Genomic DNA, 19,910 nt, shown 5'->3' on the forward strand with positions numbered 1-19,910 from the left:
ATACCCCCTGTAGGTCTAGAATATACACTTAGCGCACATTGTCACTAGGTGGCAGTGTTACTCCTATGTTTAGTAGCTGCAAATGATACTTTTCAGTGAATGTATTGTCCATTATGTAATAGAGGTTGTTTCTTTCCTTAAAAAAAACAGTGCCAGGGGAGGATCCCTCAGCTGACAGAGGTCCGGACTAGGCCCTGAATGTCCCCAAATCCAAAAGACGCTCCTGTATACACCTGCTGCAACTGGATTTGCCTCATTTATTTTATTTGATCTGAAAATTGTTTTTTAGGTTTATTTATTAACTGGCTCCTGGGCTCCTGTAATTTTCACAAAAGTGTCCCCCGGGGGAAGCAAGTTAGGAATCCCTGGCTGGTTCATGCCGCTGAAGCACCAAGCAGCCAAAGAGTATTTAATTGTCAAGAGAGTTCCTTGTGCACAACCAATTCAAAATAAGCCACCAAATAAACAATTGTGACGATATAATGTGGTATGTTGGTTTCTTATTCCATATATACCATAATAGTGTTGCTATCCAACATGAGAGAAGTTAATGTGCCGAAGCTAAGGCAACAACAGAGGGTCAAGTCTCCAAAACACGTTAAAAGCGAAGACAGAAGTACACACACGTGAAGTATCTTGTACCTCCCGCTGCTCCTCAGCGTAGCACTGTCCGGTTATGCTAGGTCTGTTTAGCTAACTCTGTTTCATTTATGTGTCGTCTTTAAGTTTGACCACATGTCAAATAAAACCGTGAAACGTCCAGGAGTTGGGGTCGGGGTGCTGGTGACAGACTCAGCCCACCCAGGGTGTGTTCTCCTGGGGAAGCGGAGAAGCGCGATGGGCAGAGGGACGTACCAGCTCCCCGGTGGCCACTTGGAGTTTGGGTAGGTAACCTCAGCAGCTAGCCCATTCACAAATCTGACAGTGTGTGACGCAAGCATGGGCGTTTATAAATGTTCAGCACCGTCCTTTATTCATTTAACTCGGCAAACATCCCCTAACGAAACACTGAACTTCAGTCACTATGATGCGTTGTCTGTCATTAGGAGAGGAATTGCAATGAAATAAAAACTTCTTATCCAGTTATCGTTGTGCCGAATTCTCCCTTAGTGTTCAGCAAATATTAGGGCATGTTCTTAATTTTCATGATTGCACGCGCCTGCCAAGCAACCGTGCACACATATTAATTTGCTATATTTCAAATGGGATTTGGTGTAAGGTAGTGAGGCTTTGTAATCATGTTTAGATCCCTCATTTAAGACATTTATCTCAAAATAGAGATCCAACTTAAGTATAGCCTAGTGTATGATGACGTGACATGCATATGATGACTTGCAGTGGATGTGACACTTGTTTCTATGTCACTGAAAGAGAGACGTGGGAGGAGTGTGCTCACAGAGAGGTGCTGGAGGAAGCAGGGGTGCGTTTGTTCAACGTGTGCTTTGCGTCAGTGGTGAACTCCATCAGACTGGAGGAGCAGTACCACTATGTCACCATAATCATGCAAGGGGAGCTGGACAGGGAGCAGTCAGGAGAGCCGGAGAACCTGGAGCCAGAGAAGAACGAGGGTATGTAAAGTGGAGCTAATGTTTTTCACAAGTTTAACATTTAAAAAAAGATTCCCACCCACCTGAGAGTTGATGATATGTGTGGTTCTCTCCCCAACAGGGTGGACGTGGACGCAGTGGGACCAGTTTCCTCCAGAGGAGCAGCTCTTCTTGCCGCTAGCCTGTCTGAGACAACAAGGCTTCCAGCCATTCAGGAACACAAACACAAGCACTGAAACTGAACTTTGAAACGGACTGTTACATCAGGAAACTTTTATATGATAAAATAGACATACCTCCTCAAAACTCAACCTCTGATGAAACAAATAAAATGCAATTTGGATGGGAGAATTAGTTTCACAAATGTTTTAAAGACACACCAACACAAGAAAAATGGGACATATTTAAAGATTTTATTCTTATTTTTCCACTCTTGCCACATAATGTTATATTTTGCCATGATATTGATAAAAAAAATAGACGAATAATTCAAATTTATCAACCATTGCCTGCAATATGACATTCATGGAAGTTTATGAGCAGATATAAACATTTCGGATCATTCAAAGACACTTTACATTTTCATAATGGATGCATTATTATTTATCAAGAGGTACATCTGATCGTAATTTATCAACAAAACAGTCTGCCTAAAATGAGGGTTGCTTTGGTGAGTTTCCCTCATGCAGTTTCCTCCACTTCACATCAGGTTGGTGCCGGTGACACACGCTGCTAACAGCATGGTCCAAAGGGTTGCAGCAGCGGTTGCCACAGCACCACTAAAGGTCTTGTCGTGGGCGTAGGTAATGATATGCAGGGCTCCGCTGTAGGCCTCCTCACAGGTCGGCTGGATCTGATTCTCGGGAAGCTTAAAGCCGAACTCTCCTTTATCTCTGAGCTCAAAGGTGAAGGAGAAGGGGATCCCCTGCATCCGAGCCCAGTCTCTGGATGAACCAGAGTTGGGGTCTGTGGAAAGATGGGGACACATTTTACTGTCTTGTCTCTGGGGCCACGCTGCGAGCACAGCTAGAAGTGATCAATCTGTGACCAGCAGTGATGTGCAGACTTACACAAGACATCTGGTGAGGCTCCTACTGTGTAGTTCATCCCATGGACTCTCCTTATGGCGTCTGCTGCACCCAAACCCACCTCCATCTGAGGAAGGAGACATTAGCTTTTGTCATACAGTCAGTGAAAGCAACTACACCAGCTGACTGTGCCTTTAAACTGCAGGTTTTCTCTAGTAATGAGTGAAGTAACACGTGCTGGGCAACTAGGAGACACCAGGAAGCAGTTTAACAAGGCAGGAAATGCAAATTTCTGGAGCTTCATCAGTATTAATGACAGGAATTGACACTTCCTCCACATGGCTGGGTAATGTGGCTGACATTAACGTCTGGCGTAATGAGCAAAAAATTAGGCTCAGCTGTCACAGACACATGAGAATGACGTCATCTTTGATATGGAACACAGGCAGTGGTGGGGGAGTGTGAAACGTTTTTGCACCCCGTCAGAATAGTGGAATATATTTGATGAAGATTTGAGGAGTGCTGTACTCAGTGTTGTCTACAGTTTATTAGTTTATTTCTAGAAATACAAACACAAGTATTGAACTGTTGAAAGGTTCAGTAGGTAGCCATAAAAATAACTTTGTCATATTTGCTGAAACTGTCAATATATTTATTGGCACTTTATTCTACTGTTGTAGATATTGTAGTTAAATATTCACACTTACAGCAACAGCACAGTGACTATATATATATATTTTATTTTTATAGCTTAAGTATTAGTGTCAAACACTGTAGCACAATGCACATTTTGTTTTTATTTTAGTGCTAATTAGTTTCTACTTCTTGCAAATGCAAATAGGAGCACTAGGAGTAGACAGAGGAACCTGATTTTTTCCATAGTTTATCTGTCTGATGCAAGACTGTCAGGACAGTTGGATTCAGCACATTTGTCTTTTTTTAAAAGGTAATGTCCTGTAACTTTAATGTGTATTTTGTGTATTAAGATAAGCTAAATTACTACAATTCACATCATTTTGTGTACATTTCTATATTTGTGTAGGATTGGATCTCACTTTAATCATAGTCTCAGTGTTCGTAAACCAATCCTGTGCCAGGTTCATTCATCTGAGATTCATAACCCAAAACCTCATCACATCGTCCATGAGAGTGTGATGTGAGTCTGCATCCTGCCAAGACAAAGAAACAAGGTGCCATTTGAGGGCAGGCCGACTTTCTTCAGCTAAAGTCATGCTAGAGCCAGAGAGAGAGAGACGAATGGACATAATCCTGTTTTGCATAATTCCCTCTGGTTTGTGGTTCCAGTGGGTTATTACCTGCACCAGCCTCCCTCCTATCAGCAACCAGCCAGTCGTTTTCCACTATCAATGCTTCACAGCTTCCTTCCGTTCTGCTCTGTCTTGCCAGACAAGCACTGACCGTTTTTGGACTGTGTTAATGACATCTGTTGTTCTGTCACGTGTGTGGTCTGTATGCACATTTCGCCATGCACCATTCAAACGTGCTGTATATCCAACAAACAATATTAAATCCAAAACCTTAAATACATCCATGTTTACGTGAGTGTTGATATGTTGGTAACAATTTTTTTGCGGGTTTTCGTGATCAGCATAAGCTCAGTTTCTATGGCGAAAAATAGAGTATTCTCTATTTTAATGTAAAAGCACACAGTGATAATCAAGATGCACATACACTTTTTATTCTGACCTACAGTATATGATATCATGTTAACTATAGTGCGTGCATGTTCATCCTCAGAAATGTATAAACGTGCAGCACTGTGTCTGCAGATGTAAATACCAGCTCAGCGTAGTTGGCGGCGGTGAAGTTGGGGTGTCCATAGGGAACCAGAAGCAGCTGGCCGTAGGAGTGAATGGTGAGGAAACACAGGAAGTCCTCCTTCCGACTTCCTACAAAGTAAGTTACAGCCTGGGCCTCGGGCTCAGACACAGCTTGGCTCCCGCAGTAGATATTTGAGCTGCAGTTAAATGATATCCCGATTGCTGTGGAAACAGCCAAAGAAATTAAAAAATTTGAAGCTTTCCATGTTCAAATCTTAGAAATTCTACAAAACACTTTTATTCTGACGCTGGAAATTGTCTGCGACAAGATTTGCTTTAAAAGTTGTTTGGTGTAAGGTTGGCATTAATCAAAGATGTCAGCTTATATACTCAATTTACTTACTGGTAGATACTGTTGTCCCACAATGCAATGCACAGTGGAAATGAAGCAGCTTAGAAAAATTAAACGGACTCTCATCTAATGTTTTCTGTGGCTCAGGAGAATATTTAATATCAACCTCAAATTTATCACAGAAAACCTGCTGTACAAACTGAGACTGAGGCATATGGAAGATGTGGGCATCTTCTTGGCAGGGACAGTCTAACGACAGAGGGTACTAAGTTGCATTGTGGGAACTATAGGATCTGACATTTTCAGTGCTTCAGATCACTCATCAGTATCCCTTTGAGACAAACTGATCCATGATGATCAAAGCAACAAGCTGTATACATGAAGAGATGGAGAAACACAACAACACTCACTGCCCCAGTTGGCATCAAAGTTGCGGTTGAGATCAGTGCCATAACAGTCGTAGCCTGAAGGTCCCGGTGACCTGTTCTTCCTCCACAGTCGAGTCTACGGGTCAAAATGTTCAGTCAGTTAAATCACCTGGCTCTGGTCGTTCTATCAATTCAGTAAAAAATAAAATGGGCACTTGGACATACTTCATCGCTGCCTTAGATTGCTGCTTGACATCATTTTTACATTCATCGTCTTTTGGAAAATGAGATGATTTTGTACTTTGGTCACATTGAGGACCAGATATCAATTTATCCACTGATTGAATTGTAACTCAATATAACTTAACTGCTGTCGCTTTAATAGACTATCATTCTCATATCCTGCCCATCTGTGGCTCGAGAGCTCGAGGCACAACTCAGAAACCCTAGAAAAGTAATTTGGTAAGAATCCCTCAAACACAAGCACTGACTGTGTTGTCCTTCCAGGAGTACACGTAGCCGTCCATGTTGAGCACAGGGGTGACATAGAAGTCCATGTTCGTCATCATCTCTTGCATTTTTGGGTCTGTTTTGTAGGCCTGCAGGATCTGATTTGAGAAATACATAAAGGTCAGATGGATATATTGGAAGGTTACGCCCTCACCACGGCTACAAAAACAGTTTGAAAAGTTAGCTTGAACTGTAAGTGCAACTTGACTGACTCTAGTTTATATTTAAATGATAAATTATATTTTTGCATCTTACCTCTCTGACAAAGTACTGACAGAAGGCCGGGGCGATCCATTCCCTGGCATGTATACCACAGTCCATCCAGATAGCTTTCTTTTTCTCACCAGTATTCACGCCAATCTGAAAGACAAATTATAAAGCTTCTTATTAGGCTTCTATTTAACACACATAAATCAGCAATACACTCTGCTATTGTTCGGATCATGATCTCCTCTGATATAAAGAATTTATAAATCTGGTTTACCTTGAGCAAGCGAATAACCTTCTTCTCATAGGTTTGTCCATATTCCACGATGCTCACAACATCATGGTAATCCTTCGCAATCTGATCCATCCAGTTTGCGATCTGTAAAGTGGAGTGCAGACATTATACATCTGAGTGTGTGTGTTATCTGTCAAAGTAAAATGTTTGAGAGCAGTGATCGGGCTTTCTCACCTCTGGCATGGGATGGTATTTGTAGTAGTCGTACTCCGCTCTGTTGCACACACCAAAACACATGAGACACACGAGAGGCTTTCTAGAGTATTTCCCACCTACATAAATTTATGTTGTACAAAATGCTAATCAATCAATTCTGAGTCTTTCACACTTGTTTGCCTCCTGTCAGTTTGACACCAATTTGAAATTTTATGAATGAATCTCACCTCTCCACGGTGGCTGCTCCCATCGCTGAAAGCAGCACCACAAGGCTCAGTCCCACAGAGTTAAGCATTGTCACTTTGAGAAAATAAACTCCTTGTTTGCAACTGTTGACGACACTGACCTCGAGATGGTGCGAGCCTTTATAGAAAACATCCATCAGATAAAAATACACCTTTGCCTCAGCCGTGGACGACTGCTACATGCACGTTATCATTTTGTTGGTTAATGGTTCATCTGAGCTGAATGCCTTGATTACTTTATATCCTTCAAAATAGCTCCATGACGATCATTTTTATATCATTAATCACTGTTACTCATTGTCATGTGCTCATCAGATGGTTTTCAAATTAATAAAAAACAGCCAAAATAAAAATAAACTGCAGCCACATTCAGCTACACTAAATAGTTGTATAAGCCTCCTTCTTAGCTGTTGTTATCTGCTGTTTCCACTTCCTTCCCAGTTTGACCTTTTGTATTTCTTAACTGCTAACTTTTCATCATATCCCCTCCAGCTCACTCTTTTCTCCCAGGTGTATCAGATGCCACATACCTATTAGTGGAGCAGTTGTGAAGTCAGGTCAACAAGTGATGGGGTGCAATTGTTATTTAGTTCTGCCTGTTACAGTCCTTCCTCAAAAACTGAGAGACTTGTCAGAAACAGGAAATACACTCACGGTAGTGTTGTGTAATTCATAACGGTTCATAAGTGCTGTCATGGTGATATTGGTCTGGTCTTTTTTTTTTTAAACCCACACCCATGTCTGACAGCAATAACATCATGTTCAGCTGCACAGGAGAATGTTTTTATAATATGAACATAAGAGGGAGTAGATTAGATAAGCTGCATTAAGACTTAACAGGAAAAAATAACAATGCTCGACTGATGACAAAGAACAAAGGTCCAGTACAGGGTCATAATTGCAGATGGTGCACATATTTTTCTATTTACAAAAAGCAAATGAATATGGGTGGACACCCTGTGAATAACAGTCTGATCTTGATCATCTGATTTCGAAATTTTAAAGATCTTAATTATTCATTAATTTATTTCATTAATTCATTAATTATCCATATCCTTTTATCCTATTCAGGGTTGCAGGGGGACTGGAGCCTATTGCAGGTGGGGTACACTCGAGGCAGGTCATCAGACTACGAGACGCTCATATCACAGGGCTGCCACATAGAGATAGTTAACCATTTACGCTCACATTCCCACCTACAGGCAATTTAAAGTCACCACTTGACCTAACCTGCATGTCTTTGGACTGTGGGAAGAAGCTGAAGAACATGAAGAAAGTCCACGCTAACACGGGGAGAATGCATATGACCAACCGATGGGTTCTAATTCGAAACCCTCATGCTGTGAAGCAGCAAAATTAACAGTGGATTTTTTTTTAGTTCAGAGGTGGAATTTCAGTATTACCTGTAGTTTGTGTTTAGTGTTGGATATTAGCACCAGCCACCAGCCAAGCGCTGATAGATTTGCTTCACTCACCAGCTAAAAAACAAAGGTAATCTACTGAGTGTTCACAATCCACCAGCCATGGTGGCAGGGGTCCATGTCATTGCTCCGACAGCCCACTGGTCCAACATCCCATTAGTCCGACAGTCCGCGGTGCTGAACGGCTTCCAGCGGGTGTATTTCTACCTTGATAGTGCGCCGCGACTGGCTCTGGGTCAGCTGGGAAAGGCTTGAGGCGAAGCAGGCTCACAGCTCATGTGTTTGTCACTTTCTTTTTCATTTTAACCCACACCATGATCTTTTCCTGACCCTAACCAAGTGGTTTTTGTGCCTAAACCTAACCAGACCTTAACCACAGGGCATCATGATGATTTCGGAACAGACTTTGGAACAATGGGTTTAATATGGTCGGACCAATGGGATGTCGGACCAATGGGCAGTTCCCGGTGGCAGGTGGACGAAAAAGTTCACTTCCAACCCTGATGATAACACGCTAAACTTAGTGATAAATGATACACCTAAACATCAGTGTGTTAGCATTCATCATCACTGTACCTATGCTAGCATGGTAACATTAGCATTTGGTTCCAGCCTAGAAATGGACACAAACTCCTAACGCATTTCGTGGTGGTGGGCACAAAATGTGTTAAAGTTACATGATGACAATGTCAATGCAAAGTCAATGAGGATCTTTTGTTGTGGTGGACACACAAGTTAAGCATAAAAAGCGCCACTGTCAACGTAGTTATGTGACTTCACAGACTTTACTGAACTGAACAAAGGTCTTACTTGATGCAACTATGCAAACTACGTATGTTTACGTCATGTCCCTGTACGTTATTTGAACTGAAGCCACAATCTTTTTCTAAACTTAACCAAGTTTTTTCTCCTCTGTAAACGTGACCAAGTGTTTTTCTTTCACTAAACCTAACCAAACTGCGACTGTTTCATAATGTTAACAACATGTTTGAAATTGCGACTGTTCAAAATAGACTTTTCATTAGGATTGTTTTCCTGTTGCCAGCACATCATTTTAACAGACAGTTTAAAAGGTTGTGTCCATTTGGTGTAGTTCTGCATTTTGTTTCTGAAACCTTTTTTGCATGCTAAACATGAATTTATTTTGAAATTCAATGATTAACCTTGGGGGAAAACATGTTAATAGTTTCTAATCAAATTTAACACACGTATCTTAGTAATTATTAATGACCCAAATGCTCTGTTATTGTTTGTTCCATTATGTCAGTGCTAAACTTATCATGTGTCATGGTGGTTATAAAAGATCATTATCTGTAAATTATGTCTTGTGCAATCTCACCATTTTACCCTCTTAATCAGTTTGCTTTGACATATCAGCAACTGTGATACAACAATAGGTTCTCTGGCATTTATAACACATTGCAATTTAGCCTTCATAACATACCAGAGGCAAAAACAATGTTTTATTCATCAGTGAGGCTGAACTGTAGCTGGTCAACAACATCTGTGCTCAGGTGGACTGCATGACATTATAGGCTCAATCTAATCTAATTTTTCATTTTTAGAATAACAAGCTATAATATTATGCCAGCAGTGCCCTGCTGAAGAGTCCTCACTGTGGTCTTCAGATCCTGCTTCTGGTCTATTTTGGTGCTAAGTTGCTGTAATGTCTCTGTAATGTCACTGCAGCTCCCAAAGATTGCCTGTGACGCATTGTTTGGATTTTGTTTTAATGCTCTTTTAATGTTTTTCCAGCTGTGGTTGCTGTTGTTGCTCAGGTATACTACCCAGCTGGTGATTGCAGACAAGCTTTTGTGGCAGCAGTTAAAGTCTTAAAACACGTTATTTCCTGTGTGCCAGAGAGATTTCACCCTGGAAACAGATGTTTAAATCAGTGAATGTAACAGCTGTCAACAACTGAAATCACTTTTGTGTGAAGAGGTCAGTGATGCAAGAGTTGCAAACTCTCCTTTGAATATTGCAGTACTGCTGCCAGGGTCTTCACAACAGAGTTCCAATTAGCAAAACTCTTAAAACAAAATGTCCTAATTTTGGCCTCAAACTATCACACAAAATGAAAACATACAGTATGTATCAAATGAGGTATAGTAATACATCACACAGTAAGTTTATCACATTATGCAGATGTTCATTTCTGAATTTAAATAATTTTTGAAATATAATGGTCAAGGCTGTCAAACAGCAACATATTCTCATTTAAAACTGAGTCAGCAGTGGTCATTTACTCAAGATCATACTATAGCTGCAAGAAAATTCTACTGTTGATATACAGTTTACAAGACAATAATGACTGTTGTGACTTTCCACTACATCTGTTCACTTCTTCCCTTCTGTTTACTCTTCTTTAAAACCTTAGATACTGGAATCTCTTTCTTCTTTACAGCATGCTACAGTGCTCTAATGCTGCAAAGAAAAGACACGTATCAATAAACCACAACTTACAGCACTTTTGGCATAATCAAAATATTTTTGTCCTACCTCTCTTCTGTTTCCATTACTGCATTGCAGTCTAACCTTTATACCTACTGATAAGCACTAAAACTTGTGCTGTGATACAGCAGCTGGATGTGATTTATTGTTTTGCATTACAAGTTTTGCACACTGAAACTCTGTTGGAAAAACTGAGCCAAATGAGCAGTCTCTCTGATGTAAAAGACATTGTTCTTCATCATGGATGTATTACTGAATGGGCCTAACAGGCACAGGCTCAGGGCCTCAAGTGTCAGGGGCCCTGCTGTCGCTCAAATAACACATACCAGTCAGGAAGAGATTCAAAATGTCCACAAAAAGATGCAAATAAACTGGAAAGAGACAAAAAATAACTACAAAAGGGGCAAAACAACCACAAAAAGACCCCAAATTACGACAAAGACACACAAAACAACCAAAAAAGAGAAAAATACCTCAAATAGCCAAAAAAAATATCTAAAAGAGCCACAAAATTACCTCAAATAGCCACAAAATTACCTCAATGAACCGCAAAATTACCTCAAATAGCCACAAAATTATCTAAAAGAGCCACAAAATGACCTCAATGAACCACAAAATTACCTCAAAGAGACACAAAATGACCTCAAATAGCCACAAAATTATCTAAAAGAGCCACAAATTACCTCAAATAGCCACAAAATGACCTCAATGAACCACAAAATTACCTCAAATAGCCACAAAATGACCTCAATGAACCACAAAATTACCCCAAATAGCCACAAAATGACCTCAATGAACCACAAAATTACCTCAAAGAGACACAAAATTACCTCAGAGACACAAAATGACCTCAAATAGCCACAAAATTACCTCAAAAAACCCACAAAATTACCTCAAAGAGCCAAAAAAATACCTCAAAAAAAGACACAAAATTATCTCAGAGCCATAAAATTACCTCAAATAGACACAAAATTACCTCAAAGAGACACAAAATTATTTTCCCAGGGGCCCATTGTGTCTTATTATGACCATGCTCTTGATGGAAATGACTTTAACTAAGTTTAAATGTAAAATTAAAAGTGCTACCACTGTAGCAAGGACTTTAGAGAGAAATTGTAGATTGCAGAAATTGTTCATGTAAAATCTGACCAGTAGATGTCAGTATAATGCTGAGTTTAGATCACATCTGTAACATAAGATAATCAGAGATACTTTGAGCAGCCTTGAACAGCTGTACACCCATTAAAGAAGCAAACAATGACAGTTTTATTCTCAAATCAGTGGGAGTAATTCACCACCTTAAGTTCAGAAGTGGACTATCTCTTCATAAAAAAGCGAGTTTATGTTCAACTAATAATTTACCTGCTTTTCTTGGCAAGTCCTTGCCAACATCCCCACAGTGCTTTTTAATCCAAGTTTCAGCCCTTAGAGATTAATTAGTGTTGGAGTGCAGTCTCTTCTTTATTCAGAGCTCCTTCTGTCTTAGTCCGCTCCATGGTCGTACCCTGACAGTAAAACGCTTGCTTGTTAACTACGCCTCAGCAACTCAAGTCTTTGTTCCCACTCCTTTGCTGACATGTGCATCATGTCTTTTCATACGCTGCTCATAAGATATAAAGACCTGTCTCAGTTTTGGCGTTGTGTGCACAAACCTGGGATGTGTGTGTAGATGTCTGTGTGTGTCATAGACAGAGAATCCAAGCACACATCATGGGCTGTTTCTTCATAATGATGGATGAAAGCACTAATGCTTTTGGATGAGGGAGGCAGGCCGCTCTGTTGCACTCAGACACAAGCTTACAACATGTCAGTATGAGTGTGTGTGCACACGCTTTAAATTACCTTAACCCCAGCATCTTAAAGTTTGGTTTAGAGAAAATGTACCGCTGAGATATTTCTCAGGATTAGAGTTAAATTTAGATAGTTGTTGCCACTTTATGATCTTTTCTTTCTAGTTTGGGACACATTCAGCCAAACACTGCATGTCCCGAGTTTTAATCCAACATTTTATGACCACTCCAGCAGTTTATTTCACCGTTGTTTTATGATGTGCAGTTAACTTTGAGAGTGCATGTGGTGAGGAAAAGCTGCATCAACATCTGAACAGACTGCAAAGCTAAAAGTTACCAGCAACTCTGGTGCATACATTCCTGAGGGGCCTTAAGGTTCTTTTGGGTCGGTGGTCAGTTTTAAGTGAAGTGCTGGTGCTACATTGACATGTGAGTGAGGATGTGTTTCAGCTTCACAGCTTCATTACCCTGGAAGTATATCCCATATTCCTATTTTTAAATGTCTAATTTCCAGTTAAGGGAGACAGTCATTTGCTCTCAGAGAGCAGTGAAATGGGTACAATCTGAGCAGAGTATGTGACATTTCTGAGTGTTGTTTTACAATTGCGAACAAACGCTGGCTCTCGATAGGGCCATTCATTTTTCAGTGTTTCAGGAGAAGTTTCAGTTCTGCAACCTTACTGCTCAATGCCACTAAATCCTACACACTGGACCTTTAAGTGCATGGATGTATAGAGAACTACAGTATGTAGGGTTCTTCAGCGGTGCATGAAGGCAAGGCAAGGCAAGGCAGGGCAAATACACAAGGCAATTCAATGTGCTTTACAAGAGAAATACATTAAAAACAATAGATCATTAAAAACAAGAGCTAAAAGCAAGAAAATAAATAGTTAAAAACAGTGCAGAAAATGCATTTTGCAAAAGCAACAGCAGACAAATATAAAAACAATAGCTACAGATTATCCTAACAATAAGTTACATATCTAGTTCACTGGTAAGCTGCAGTAAATAGTAATGTTTTAAGCCCTGATTTAAATGAGCTGACAGTTTCAGCCGACCTCAGATATCCTGGAAGTTTGTTCCACAGGCGGGGAGCATAGAAACTAAAGGCTGCTTCACCTTGTTTGGTTTTAATCCTGGGAACACTGAGTAAACCTGTTCCAGATGATCTGAGGCGTCTGGATGCTTCATAACGTACAAGTATATCAGAGATGTATTTAGGCCCGAGACCATTTAGTGCTTTATAGACAAGTAACAAGATTTTAAAGTCTATCCTTTGACACACAGGAAGCCAGTGCAGTGACTTAAGCACTGGTGTGATGTGCTCCACTCTCTTGGTGTTGGTGAGGACTCTGGCAGCAGCGTTCTGGACGAGCTGCAGTTGTCTGATTGATTTTTTACTCAGGCCTGTGAAGACACCGTTACAATAGTCCAACCTGCTGAAAATGAAAGCACGAAGTTTTTCTGTATCTTGTTTAGACAGAAATTCTTTTATTCTTGCTATGTTTTTAAGGTGGTAGTAGGCTGATTTAGTAATTGTCTTAATGTGACTACTGAAATTTAGGTCTGAGTCCAGAACTACACCAAGATTTCTGGCTTGATTTGTAGGTTTTAGTGTCATGGCATCAAGGTGAGTACTGACTATTGATCTTTGTTCTTTGGGGCCAAAAACAACTATCTCAGTTTTTTCTGTGTTTAGTTGTAGAAAATTCTGGCACATCCATGTATTGATTTCGTCAATGCACTTATTTAGCAGATGTAGGGGACTGTAGTCATCTGGTGACACTGTTATGTAAAGTTGTGTGTCATCTGCATAAGTATGGTAGGAGATGTTATGATATTCCATAATCTGAGCAAGAGGGAGCATATAGATGTTGAACAGAAGAGGCCCAAGAATGGACCCTTGAGGAACTCCACATGTAATTTTTGTTCGCACAGATTCATAATTGCCAAGTGACACAAAGAAATCCCTGTCTTTTAAATAAGACTTAAACCAATTTAGCACAGTGCCAGAAAGTCCCACAAACTTTTCTAGTCTGTTGAGCAGTATCTTATGGTCAGCTGTGTCGAATGCAGCACTGAGGTCCAGTAATACCAGAACCGAAATCTTTGATGCATCACTGCTCAGATGAATGTCATTTAAAACTTTTACAAGTGCAGTCTCAGTGCTGTGATGTGCTCGAAATCCAGACTGAAAGGCATCAAAGATATTGTTTTGCTCCAAGAAGGTGTTAAGTTGCTGAAAAACAACCTTTTCAATGATCTTTCCTAAAAATGGTAGGTTTGATATGGGCCTGTAGTTATTTATTACTGAGGCAACCAGATTAGGCTTTTTTAAAAGAGGTTTAATGACCGCGGTCTTCAGGGCCGTTGGAAAAAGGCCTGACTGAAGAGTTGACTATTTGTAGTATATCCGATGCTATGCAGCTAAAAACATCTTTAAAAAAGCTTGTAGGCAGAGTGTCAAGGCAGCAGGTAGTGGACCTAAGGTTTCTAACTATGTCTGTCAAAGTAGCATAATTTAATGGGTGAAAAAGTGTCAAATTAACTGGAGTAGTCTTATGAGGCACAGGTGAAATAGCCACTGTGTTGGAGTTACAGACTGTCTGTCTTATCTTTAAAATCTTGTCTGTGGGGGCTTCCGGGTTGGACACCGACAAGATGGCAGCTTAGTTTAGGAGCTCCCGACTGCACCCTCTAGAAAGTCATTGAACTACCCCCAAGAAAGCGAAATTTCAACTTTATAGACTTTGTTAAAACGGGGGTAACGATGGATACCAGGCAGAAGGGCAAGAAGGGGACTCAGCAGCCAGAAATAAATGACGACGAAAGACCACGAGGTGACACGCAGACCACCGCTAGCAAACAAGCTAATGTAACGCCAGGTGAAGAGAAGGCTGACCTGGTCTTGATCCTTCGGGAACTGAGGGGTTTTCGCCAGGACAACAAGCAACAGTTGGAGGACATTAAGGGGGAAATTTTAAAGACTAACGTAAGACTAGACGAGGCAGAAGAGCGAATAATGAAAGTCGAGGACCGAGTCCAAAACACTGAGGATATTTTAGCAGAAATGCTAAAGCTACACAACTCGCTAGATGCTAAAATAACCGACCAGGAGAGCCGTTCTAGACGTGAAAACATACGGATCTACGGGGTCGCCGAGGGAGCCGAAAAGCAGTCTCAATCCATGACTTCATTTGTGGAAAAGTTACTCCGCGAAAATCTCGACATACCCGACGAGATGCCTTTGCAGCTGGAGAGAGCGCACCGTGCTCTCGGTCCACAGCCACCTGAGGACGCAGCACCAAGATCCATCCTGGTGAGATTCCTCAGCTTCAAAACAAAGGAAAATGTTCTCCGCGCAGCTTGGCAGAAAAGGGGCTTTACCTGGCAAGGGAGGCGAATAAACCTGGATAACGACTACGCACCGCGTATTCTTCAGAAAAGAAGGGCATATACAGAAATACGCAAGATCCTGAAGGATCGCCAGATCCCTTTCCAAACCCTGTACCCAGCGCGGCTTAAAGTTAAATATAACGATGAAACCCGGATCTACGAGAGCGCCGAGGAAGTGGCAATTGACATGTCAAACAGAGGATACCCGGTGGAGATCATCAAACCTCCAGAGACTCTGATGGACAAATTGCAGCAGCTGACGTGGGAGAGGAGCAGCCAGCGAAGGGGGAGACGCGCATCCCACCCCAGACGAGAGTCTAACTTCAAGGAGAGACTGCAGTCTTTCAGGCGGTCCTCACCTCCAACAACTTAAGCTAAGATTGGTCATTTTTGTCTGGTAGATGAGCCCCCCTTTTTGATGTTTTTCCCCCCAATGTCTGATTGATCGGGTAGGTGCATTTACAAATATAAAAACCTAAATTTAAATGGGGAAAAGGCTATATTACCTGGTTATTCTGGTTAATAATGTTATTTACAAAATGTAAGAATCACAGGGGGCAATAAGGGACTCTGGTGCAGCTAACCTGAGTAAGGGCCCCCTCTTCTGGACACGGGGAGGGGCTTTCCCTAGAGACTTGAACAGGGTCACAACAAAGACCTCTGAAGTGGAAGCCATACACAGCTTTGTTATATTACATGTTTATCTGTTTTACATTTTTGGTTCAATGTTGTTTTTCCATGTTCACTCCCTGTCAGTTCCTTCAGGGAAGGGGGGCTTTCCTAGGAAGTATATGGAGGCTGATTTTTGTTCACATACATGCAAGGTAAAACTTTAAAAGTAGCTTCTTTTAATGTTAATGGTTTACACAGTCCAATCAAAAGAGGGAAAATTTTATCCAAATTAAAAAAAGAAAAAATTCAAATCGCTTTCCTACAGGAAACGCATTTAAGTGATTTAGAGCATAATAAGCTAAACAGAATGGGTTTCAAATACATATACTCATCTTCTCACAAATCAGGACGGCGCAGAGGAGTGGCTGTATTGATATCTGGTCAAGTTAAATATGAACACGTGTCAGAAATTAGGGACAAAGAAGGAAGATTTGTTTTGGTTACTGGGAGAATCAACGGAGCCCTAATGAGCCTCCTAAATGTCTATGTCCCTCCCGGAAGTGATTGGCTATTTTACAAGAAAATATTTGAAATAATGACTACAAAAAGCCAGGGCATCTTAATCAGTGGAGAGACTTTAATATTCGTTTGAATTCTCGATTAGACTCCTCCAATAGAAAGTCAGACTCAAATGCAATCAGCAAGAAAGTGAATGCTTTGATGAAAGAAGTGGAATTATCGACGCGTTTGGAGAGAATTGTACCCGTCTGGCCGAGATTTTACCCACTTCTCCTCACCCCACGCAGTCTACTCCAGAATAGATTATTTTTTCACCTTTAGTAAGGACTTTCACAGAATAAAGCAATGTGATATTGGTCCGATTGCCTTATCTGACCATAGCCCTATATACATGTCAATAAATTTAGACAATAAACCAAGATCTTTACCTTGGCGCCTGAATTCAAACCTTCTAAACAACCCACAGATTAAAGAAAAAATTAGGAAAGAAATTAAAACATATCTGGAGCTAAATGATAATGGGAGGTGTCGCCATCTGTGCTCTGGGATGCACTGAAAGCGGTACTCCGAGGGAAAATAATAGCTATCTCGTCGTATGAAAAGAAACTCAGAAAAGAAAGGCTCATTAATTTGGAAGAGAAATTAAAAGAATTACAAAGAGACCATGTAGAGACTCTAAATAAGGAAACCAGATTAAAAATGAACAAAATAAAAAAGGAAATAGATGAAATCAATACTTCAGAAATACAGAAAATGCTGTTATTTACAAAACAACGTTACTATGAAGCTGGTGGAAAATCTCTCAAACTCCTATCTTACAGATTACATAAACAACAAGCAGACAATTCAATACATAAAATAAGAAATCCTTACTCTGGGAACATTGAGACACATACAGAGAGAATTCAGCAAAGTTTTGAAATGTTCTATAAATCGTTGTACTCCCAACCAAAAATGAATAATGACCTTCAGATTGAATCATTTTTAGCCACTCTTAATTTACCTACCGTTACCAACGAACAAAATGACAAACTATTGTCTGAAATAGGAATAGGAGAATTAAATGCAGCAATAAGTAAATTGAAAACAGGGAAGTCGCCGGGCGCAGATGGCTTCACCTCTGAGTGGTACGGGACTATGAAAGAATCACTGGCTCCAGTACTATTGAGAACTTTTAATTGGGTGTTGAAGAAGAAAGAAATTCCGGCCTCCTGGAGATATGCCATTATTTCTGTGTTACCAAAAGATGGAAAAGACAAGTTGGAGTGCAGCAATTACCGGCCAATTAGTGTATTGAATATTGACTATAAATTATTTACAACTATACTGTCCAAGAGAATTGATAATATATTACCAGATCTGATCCACTTCGACCAAACTGGTTTTGTGAGACAAAGACAAACACAGGATAATACTAGGAGAACTTTGCATATTATAGATCAGATTATTGAACAAGGAATAGAATCAGCCATTATTAGCCTAGATGCGAAAAGGCTTTTGACTCGTCAGGTGGTCTTTTTTGTATAAAGTTTTAGAAAGATTCGGCTTTCATAAATCTATTATTGAAGTATTTGAAGCCTTATATGACAAACCGTCTGCAAAAATAAAAATTAATGGTGACTTATCAAATCCATTCATCCTTGAAAGAGGAACCAGACAAGGCTGCTGTGCCTCACCTCTCCTCTTCTCTATATTTATTGAGCCCTTGGCTCAATGGATCAGACAAAATACAGACATTAAAGGAATAAATATGCCATCAGGAGAAAATAAATTGGCCTTATTTGCGGATGATGTATTGATATATTTATCACAACCCACTCAGTCACTTCCAAAGCTTATGAACCTGCTAGAACAATATGGGATGTACTCAGGATATAAACTTAATATACAAAAAACACAGGTAATCACCTTTAATTATTACCCACCTAATCACATCAGAAGCAAATACAAAATGAAATGGGATGCAGAATCAATCAGATACTTAGGGGTAAACTTAACAAAGGATATTACAAAATTATTTGATTTGAATTATAACCCCTTAAACTCCCAGTTGAAATCTGATATTTCACATTGGAATGTTATCCCTTTTTTGAGCTTAAGCTCCAGGGTGGAGTCCATTAAAATGAACATTCTGCCAAGATTGCTCTATCTTTTCCAAAATCTTCCAGTGTCAATACCAACCAAACAATTCATAGAATGGGATATGATGATATCCAGGTATTTATGGCAGGGGAAAAAACCCAGGATCAGGTTTGAGACCTTACAACTGAGTAAAGAGAGGGGGGGTATGGGTCTCCCCTCCTTAAGAGAATATTACTTAGCAGCACAGCTGAGGCCATTGATCTGCTTATGTACCCCAGATTATTCTGCACGTTGGAAAGAAGTTGAAAATGCCTTACTAGAAGGATACCTATTGAAGCTACTATTGCAGATAATGAACTTTTAAATAAACAATTGAACATAAACAACCCTTGGTTAAATATATTATTGAAAACCTGGCAGGAAATTGTAAAAACTTGTAATTTAAATGACTCAATTAAACTACTGCGATGGTGTGCCTATGACACTGACTTTATTCCAAACAGATCTGATGGCAGATTTAAAAAATGGGCTGCTAAAGGCCTAACAAACTATTACTCATTTACTAAGGAGGGGACATTCCATAGTTTTGAATTCTTAAAGAAGAGATACAATCTTGAGCAAAAGGATTTCTATAGATATCTTTAGTTAGAAACTATTTCAACCAGAATCTGAGACCAAATGTAGGTAAAGTAGAAACAGGAATTCTGAAAATTCTTTTGTCAGTATCAGAATCTCCGTGTACTAAGATTATCTCTAAACTATATAAAGATGTACTCCATCCCAAATCAGGAAATACGTGGTATATAAAAGAAAAGTGGGAAAAAGAAGGCAATTTGATTATAACAGAGGATGCTTGGAAAAGAATATGTCTCATACAATGGACTTCAACTTGCTCCACTAATTGGCGTGAATTCTGTTGGAAAAACGTTGCTAGGTTTTTTATTACACCTTTACAAAAGAGACATGGGGGAGGGGGTTCCAGCTGCTGGAGACAATGTGGGATGGACGACGCCAATCATTATCATGTTTTCTGGAACTGCCCAGTCATTGTTCCTTATTGGCAGGAAATCCATAAACATATTAACAATATATTTGGAGTCAATATTCCTTTTACTATGGATACAGTTTATATGGGAGATATTCAATTTGT

At 40.1% G+C, this 19,910-nt stretch overlaps 2 protein-coding genes across 2 annotated transcripts; one reads left to right on the plus strand and one right to left on the minus strand.

Moving 5' to 3' along the window:
- Window positions 1-650: 650 nt before the first annotated feature.
- nudt15 (nudix (nucleoside diphosphate linked moiety X)-type motif 15) lies at window positions 651-2,007 on the plus strand. The gene is made up of 3 exons (XM_049570525.1): window positions 651-884; window positions 1,372-1,568; window positions 1,669-2,007. The coding sequence occupies exons 1-3, from the start codon at window positions 736-738 to the stop codon at window positions 1,794-1,796; spliced, it is 474 nt and encodes a 157-aa protein (XP_049426482.1). The 5' UTR covers window positions 651-735; the 3' UTR covers window positions 1,797-2,007.
- Window positions 1,942-7,139, minus strand: cpo (carboxypeptidase O). Its single transcript, XM_049570524.1, has 10 exons — window positions 7,020-7,139; window positions 6,472-6,607; window positions 6,263-6,302; window positions 6,071-6,172; window positions 5,842-5,946; window positions 5,568-5,684; window positions 5,119-5,212; window positions 4,376-4,578; window positions 2,618-2,702; window positions 1,942-2,513 (listed from the first exon to the last, which is right to left on the minus strand). The coding sequence occupies exons 2-10, from the start codon at window positions 6,537-6,539 to the stop codon at window positions 2,248-2,250; spliced, it is 1,080 nt and encodes a 359-aa protein (XP_049426481.1). The 5' UTR covers window positions 6,540-6,607; window positions 7,020-7,139; the 3' UTR covers window positions 1,942-2,247.
- Window positions 7,140-19,910: the final 12,771 nt, after the last annotated feature.

This window comes from Epinephelus fuscoguttatus, linkage group LG24, assembly GCF_011397635.1.
Source record: "Epinephelus fuscoguttatus linkage group LG24, E.fuscoguttatus.final_Chr_v1".
Lineage (NCBI taxonomy): Eukaryota > Metazoa > Chordata > Actinopteri > Perciformes > Serranidae > Epinephelus > Epinephelus fuscoguttatus.

Bases quoted from the DNA above. Each gene is read 5' to 3' on its own strand.
- cpo (XM_049570524.1), bottom strand. From the start codon at position 6,539: ATGCTTAACTCTGTGGGACTGAGCCTTGTGGTGCTGCTTTCAGCGATG. The intron at 5,685-5,841 runs GTAAGATGCAAA...TTCTCAAATCAG, and splicing joins GTCAGTACTTTGTCAGAGAG to ATCCTGCAGGCCTACAAAAC. The intron at 2,703-4,375 runs GTATTTACATCT...CTCCTTCCTCAG, and splicing joins CCGCCAACTACGCTGAGCTG to ATGGAGGTGGGTTTGGGTGC.
- nudt15 (XM_049570525.1), top strand. From the start codon at position 736: ATGTCAAATAAAACCGTGAAACGTCCAGGAGTTGGGGTCGGGGTGCTG. The intron at 885-1,371 runs GTAGGTAACCTC...TGTCACTGAAAG, and splicing joins GGTGGCCACTTGGAGTTTGG to AGAGACGTGGGAGGAGTGTG. The intron at 1,569-1,668 runs GTATGTAAAGTG...TCTCCCCAACAG, and splicing joins GGAGCCAGAGAAGAACGAGG to GGTGGACGTGGACGCAGTGG.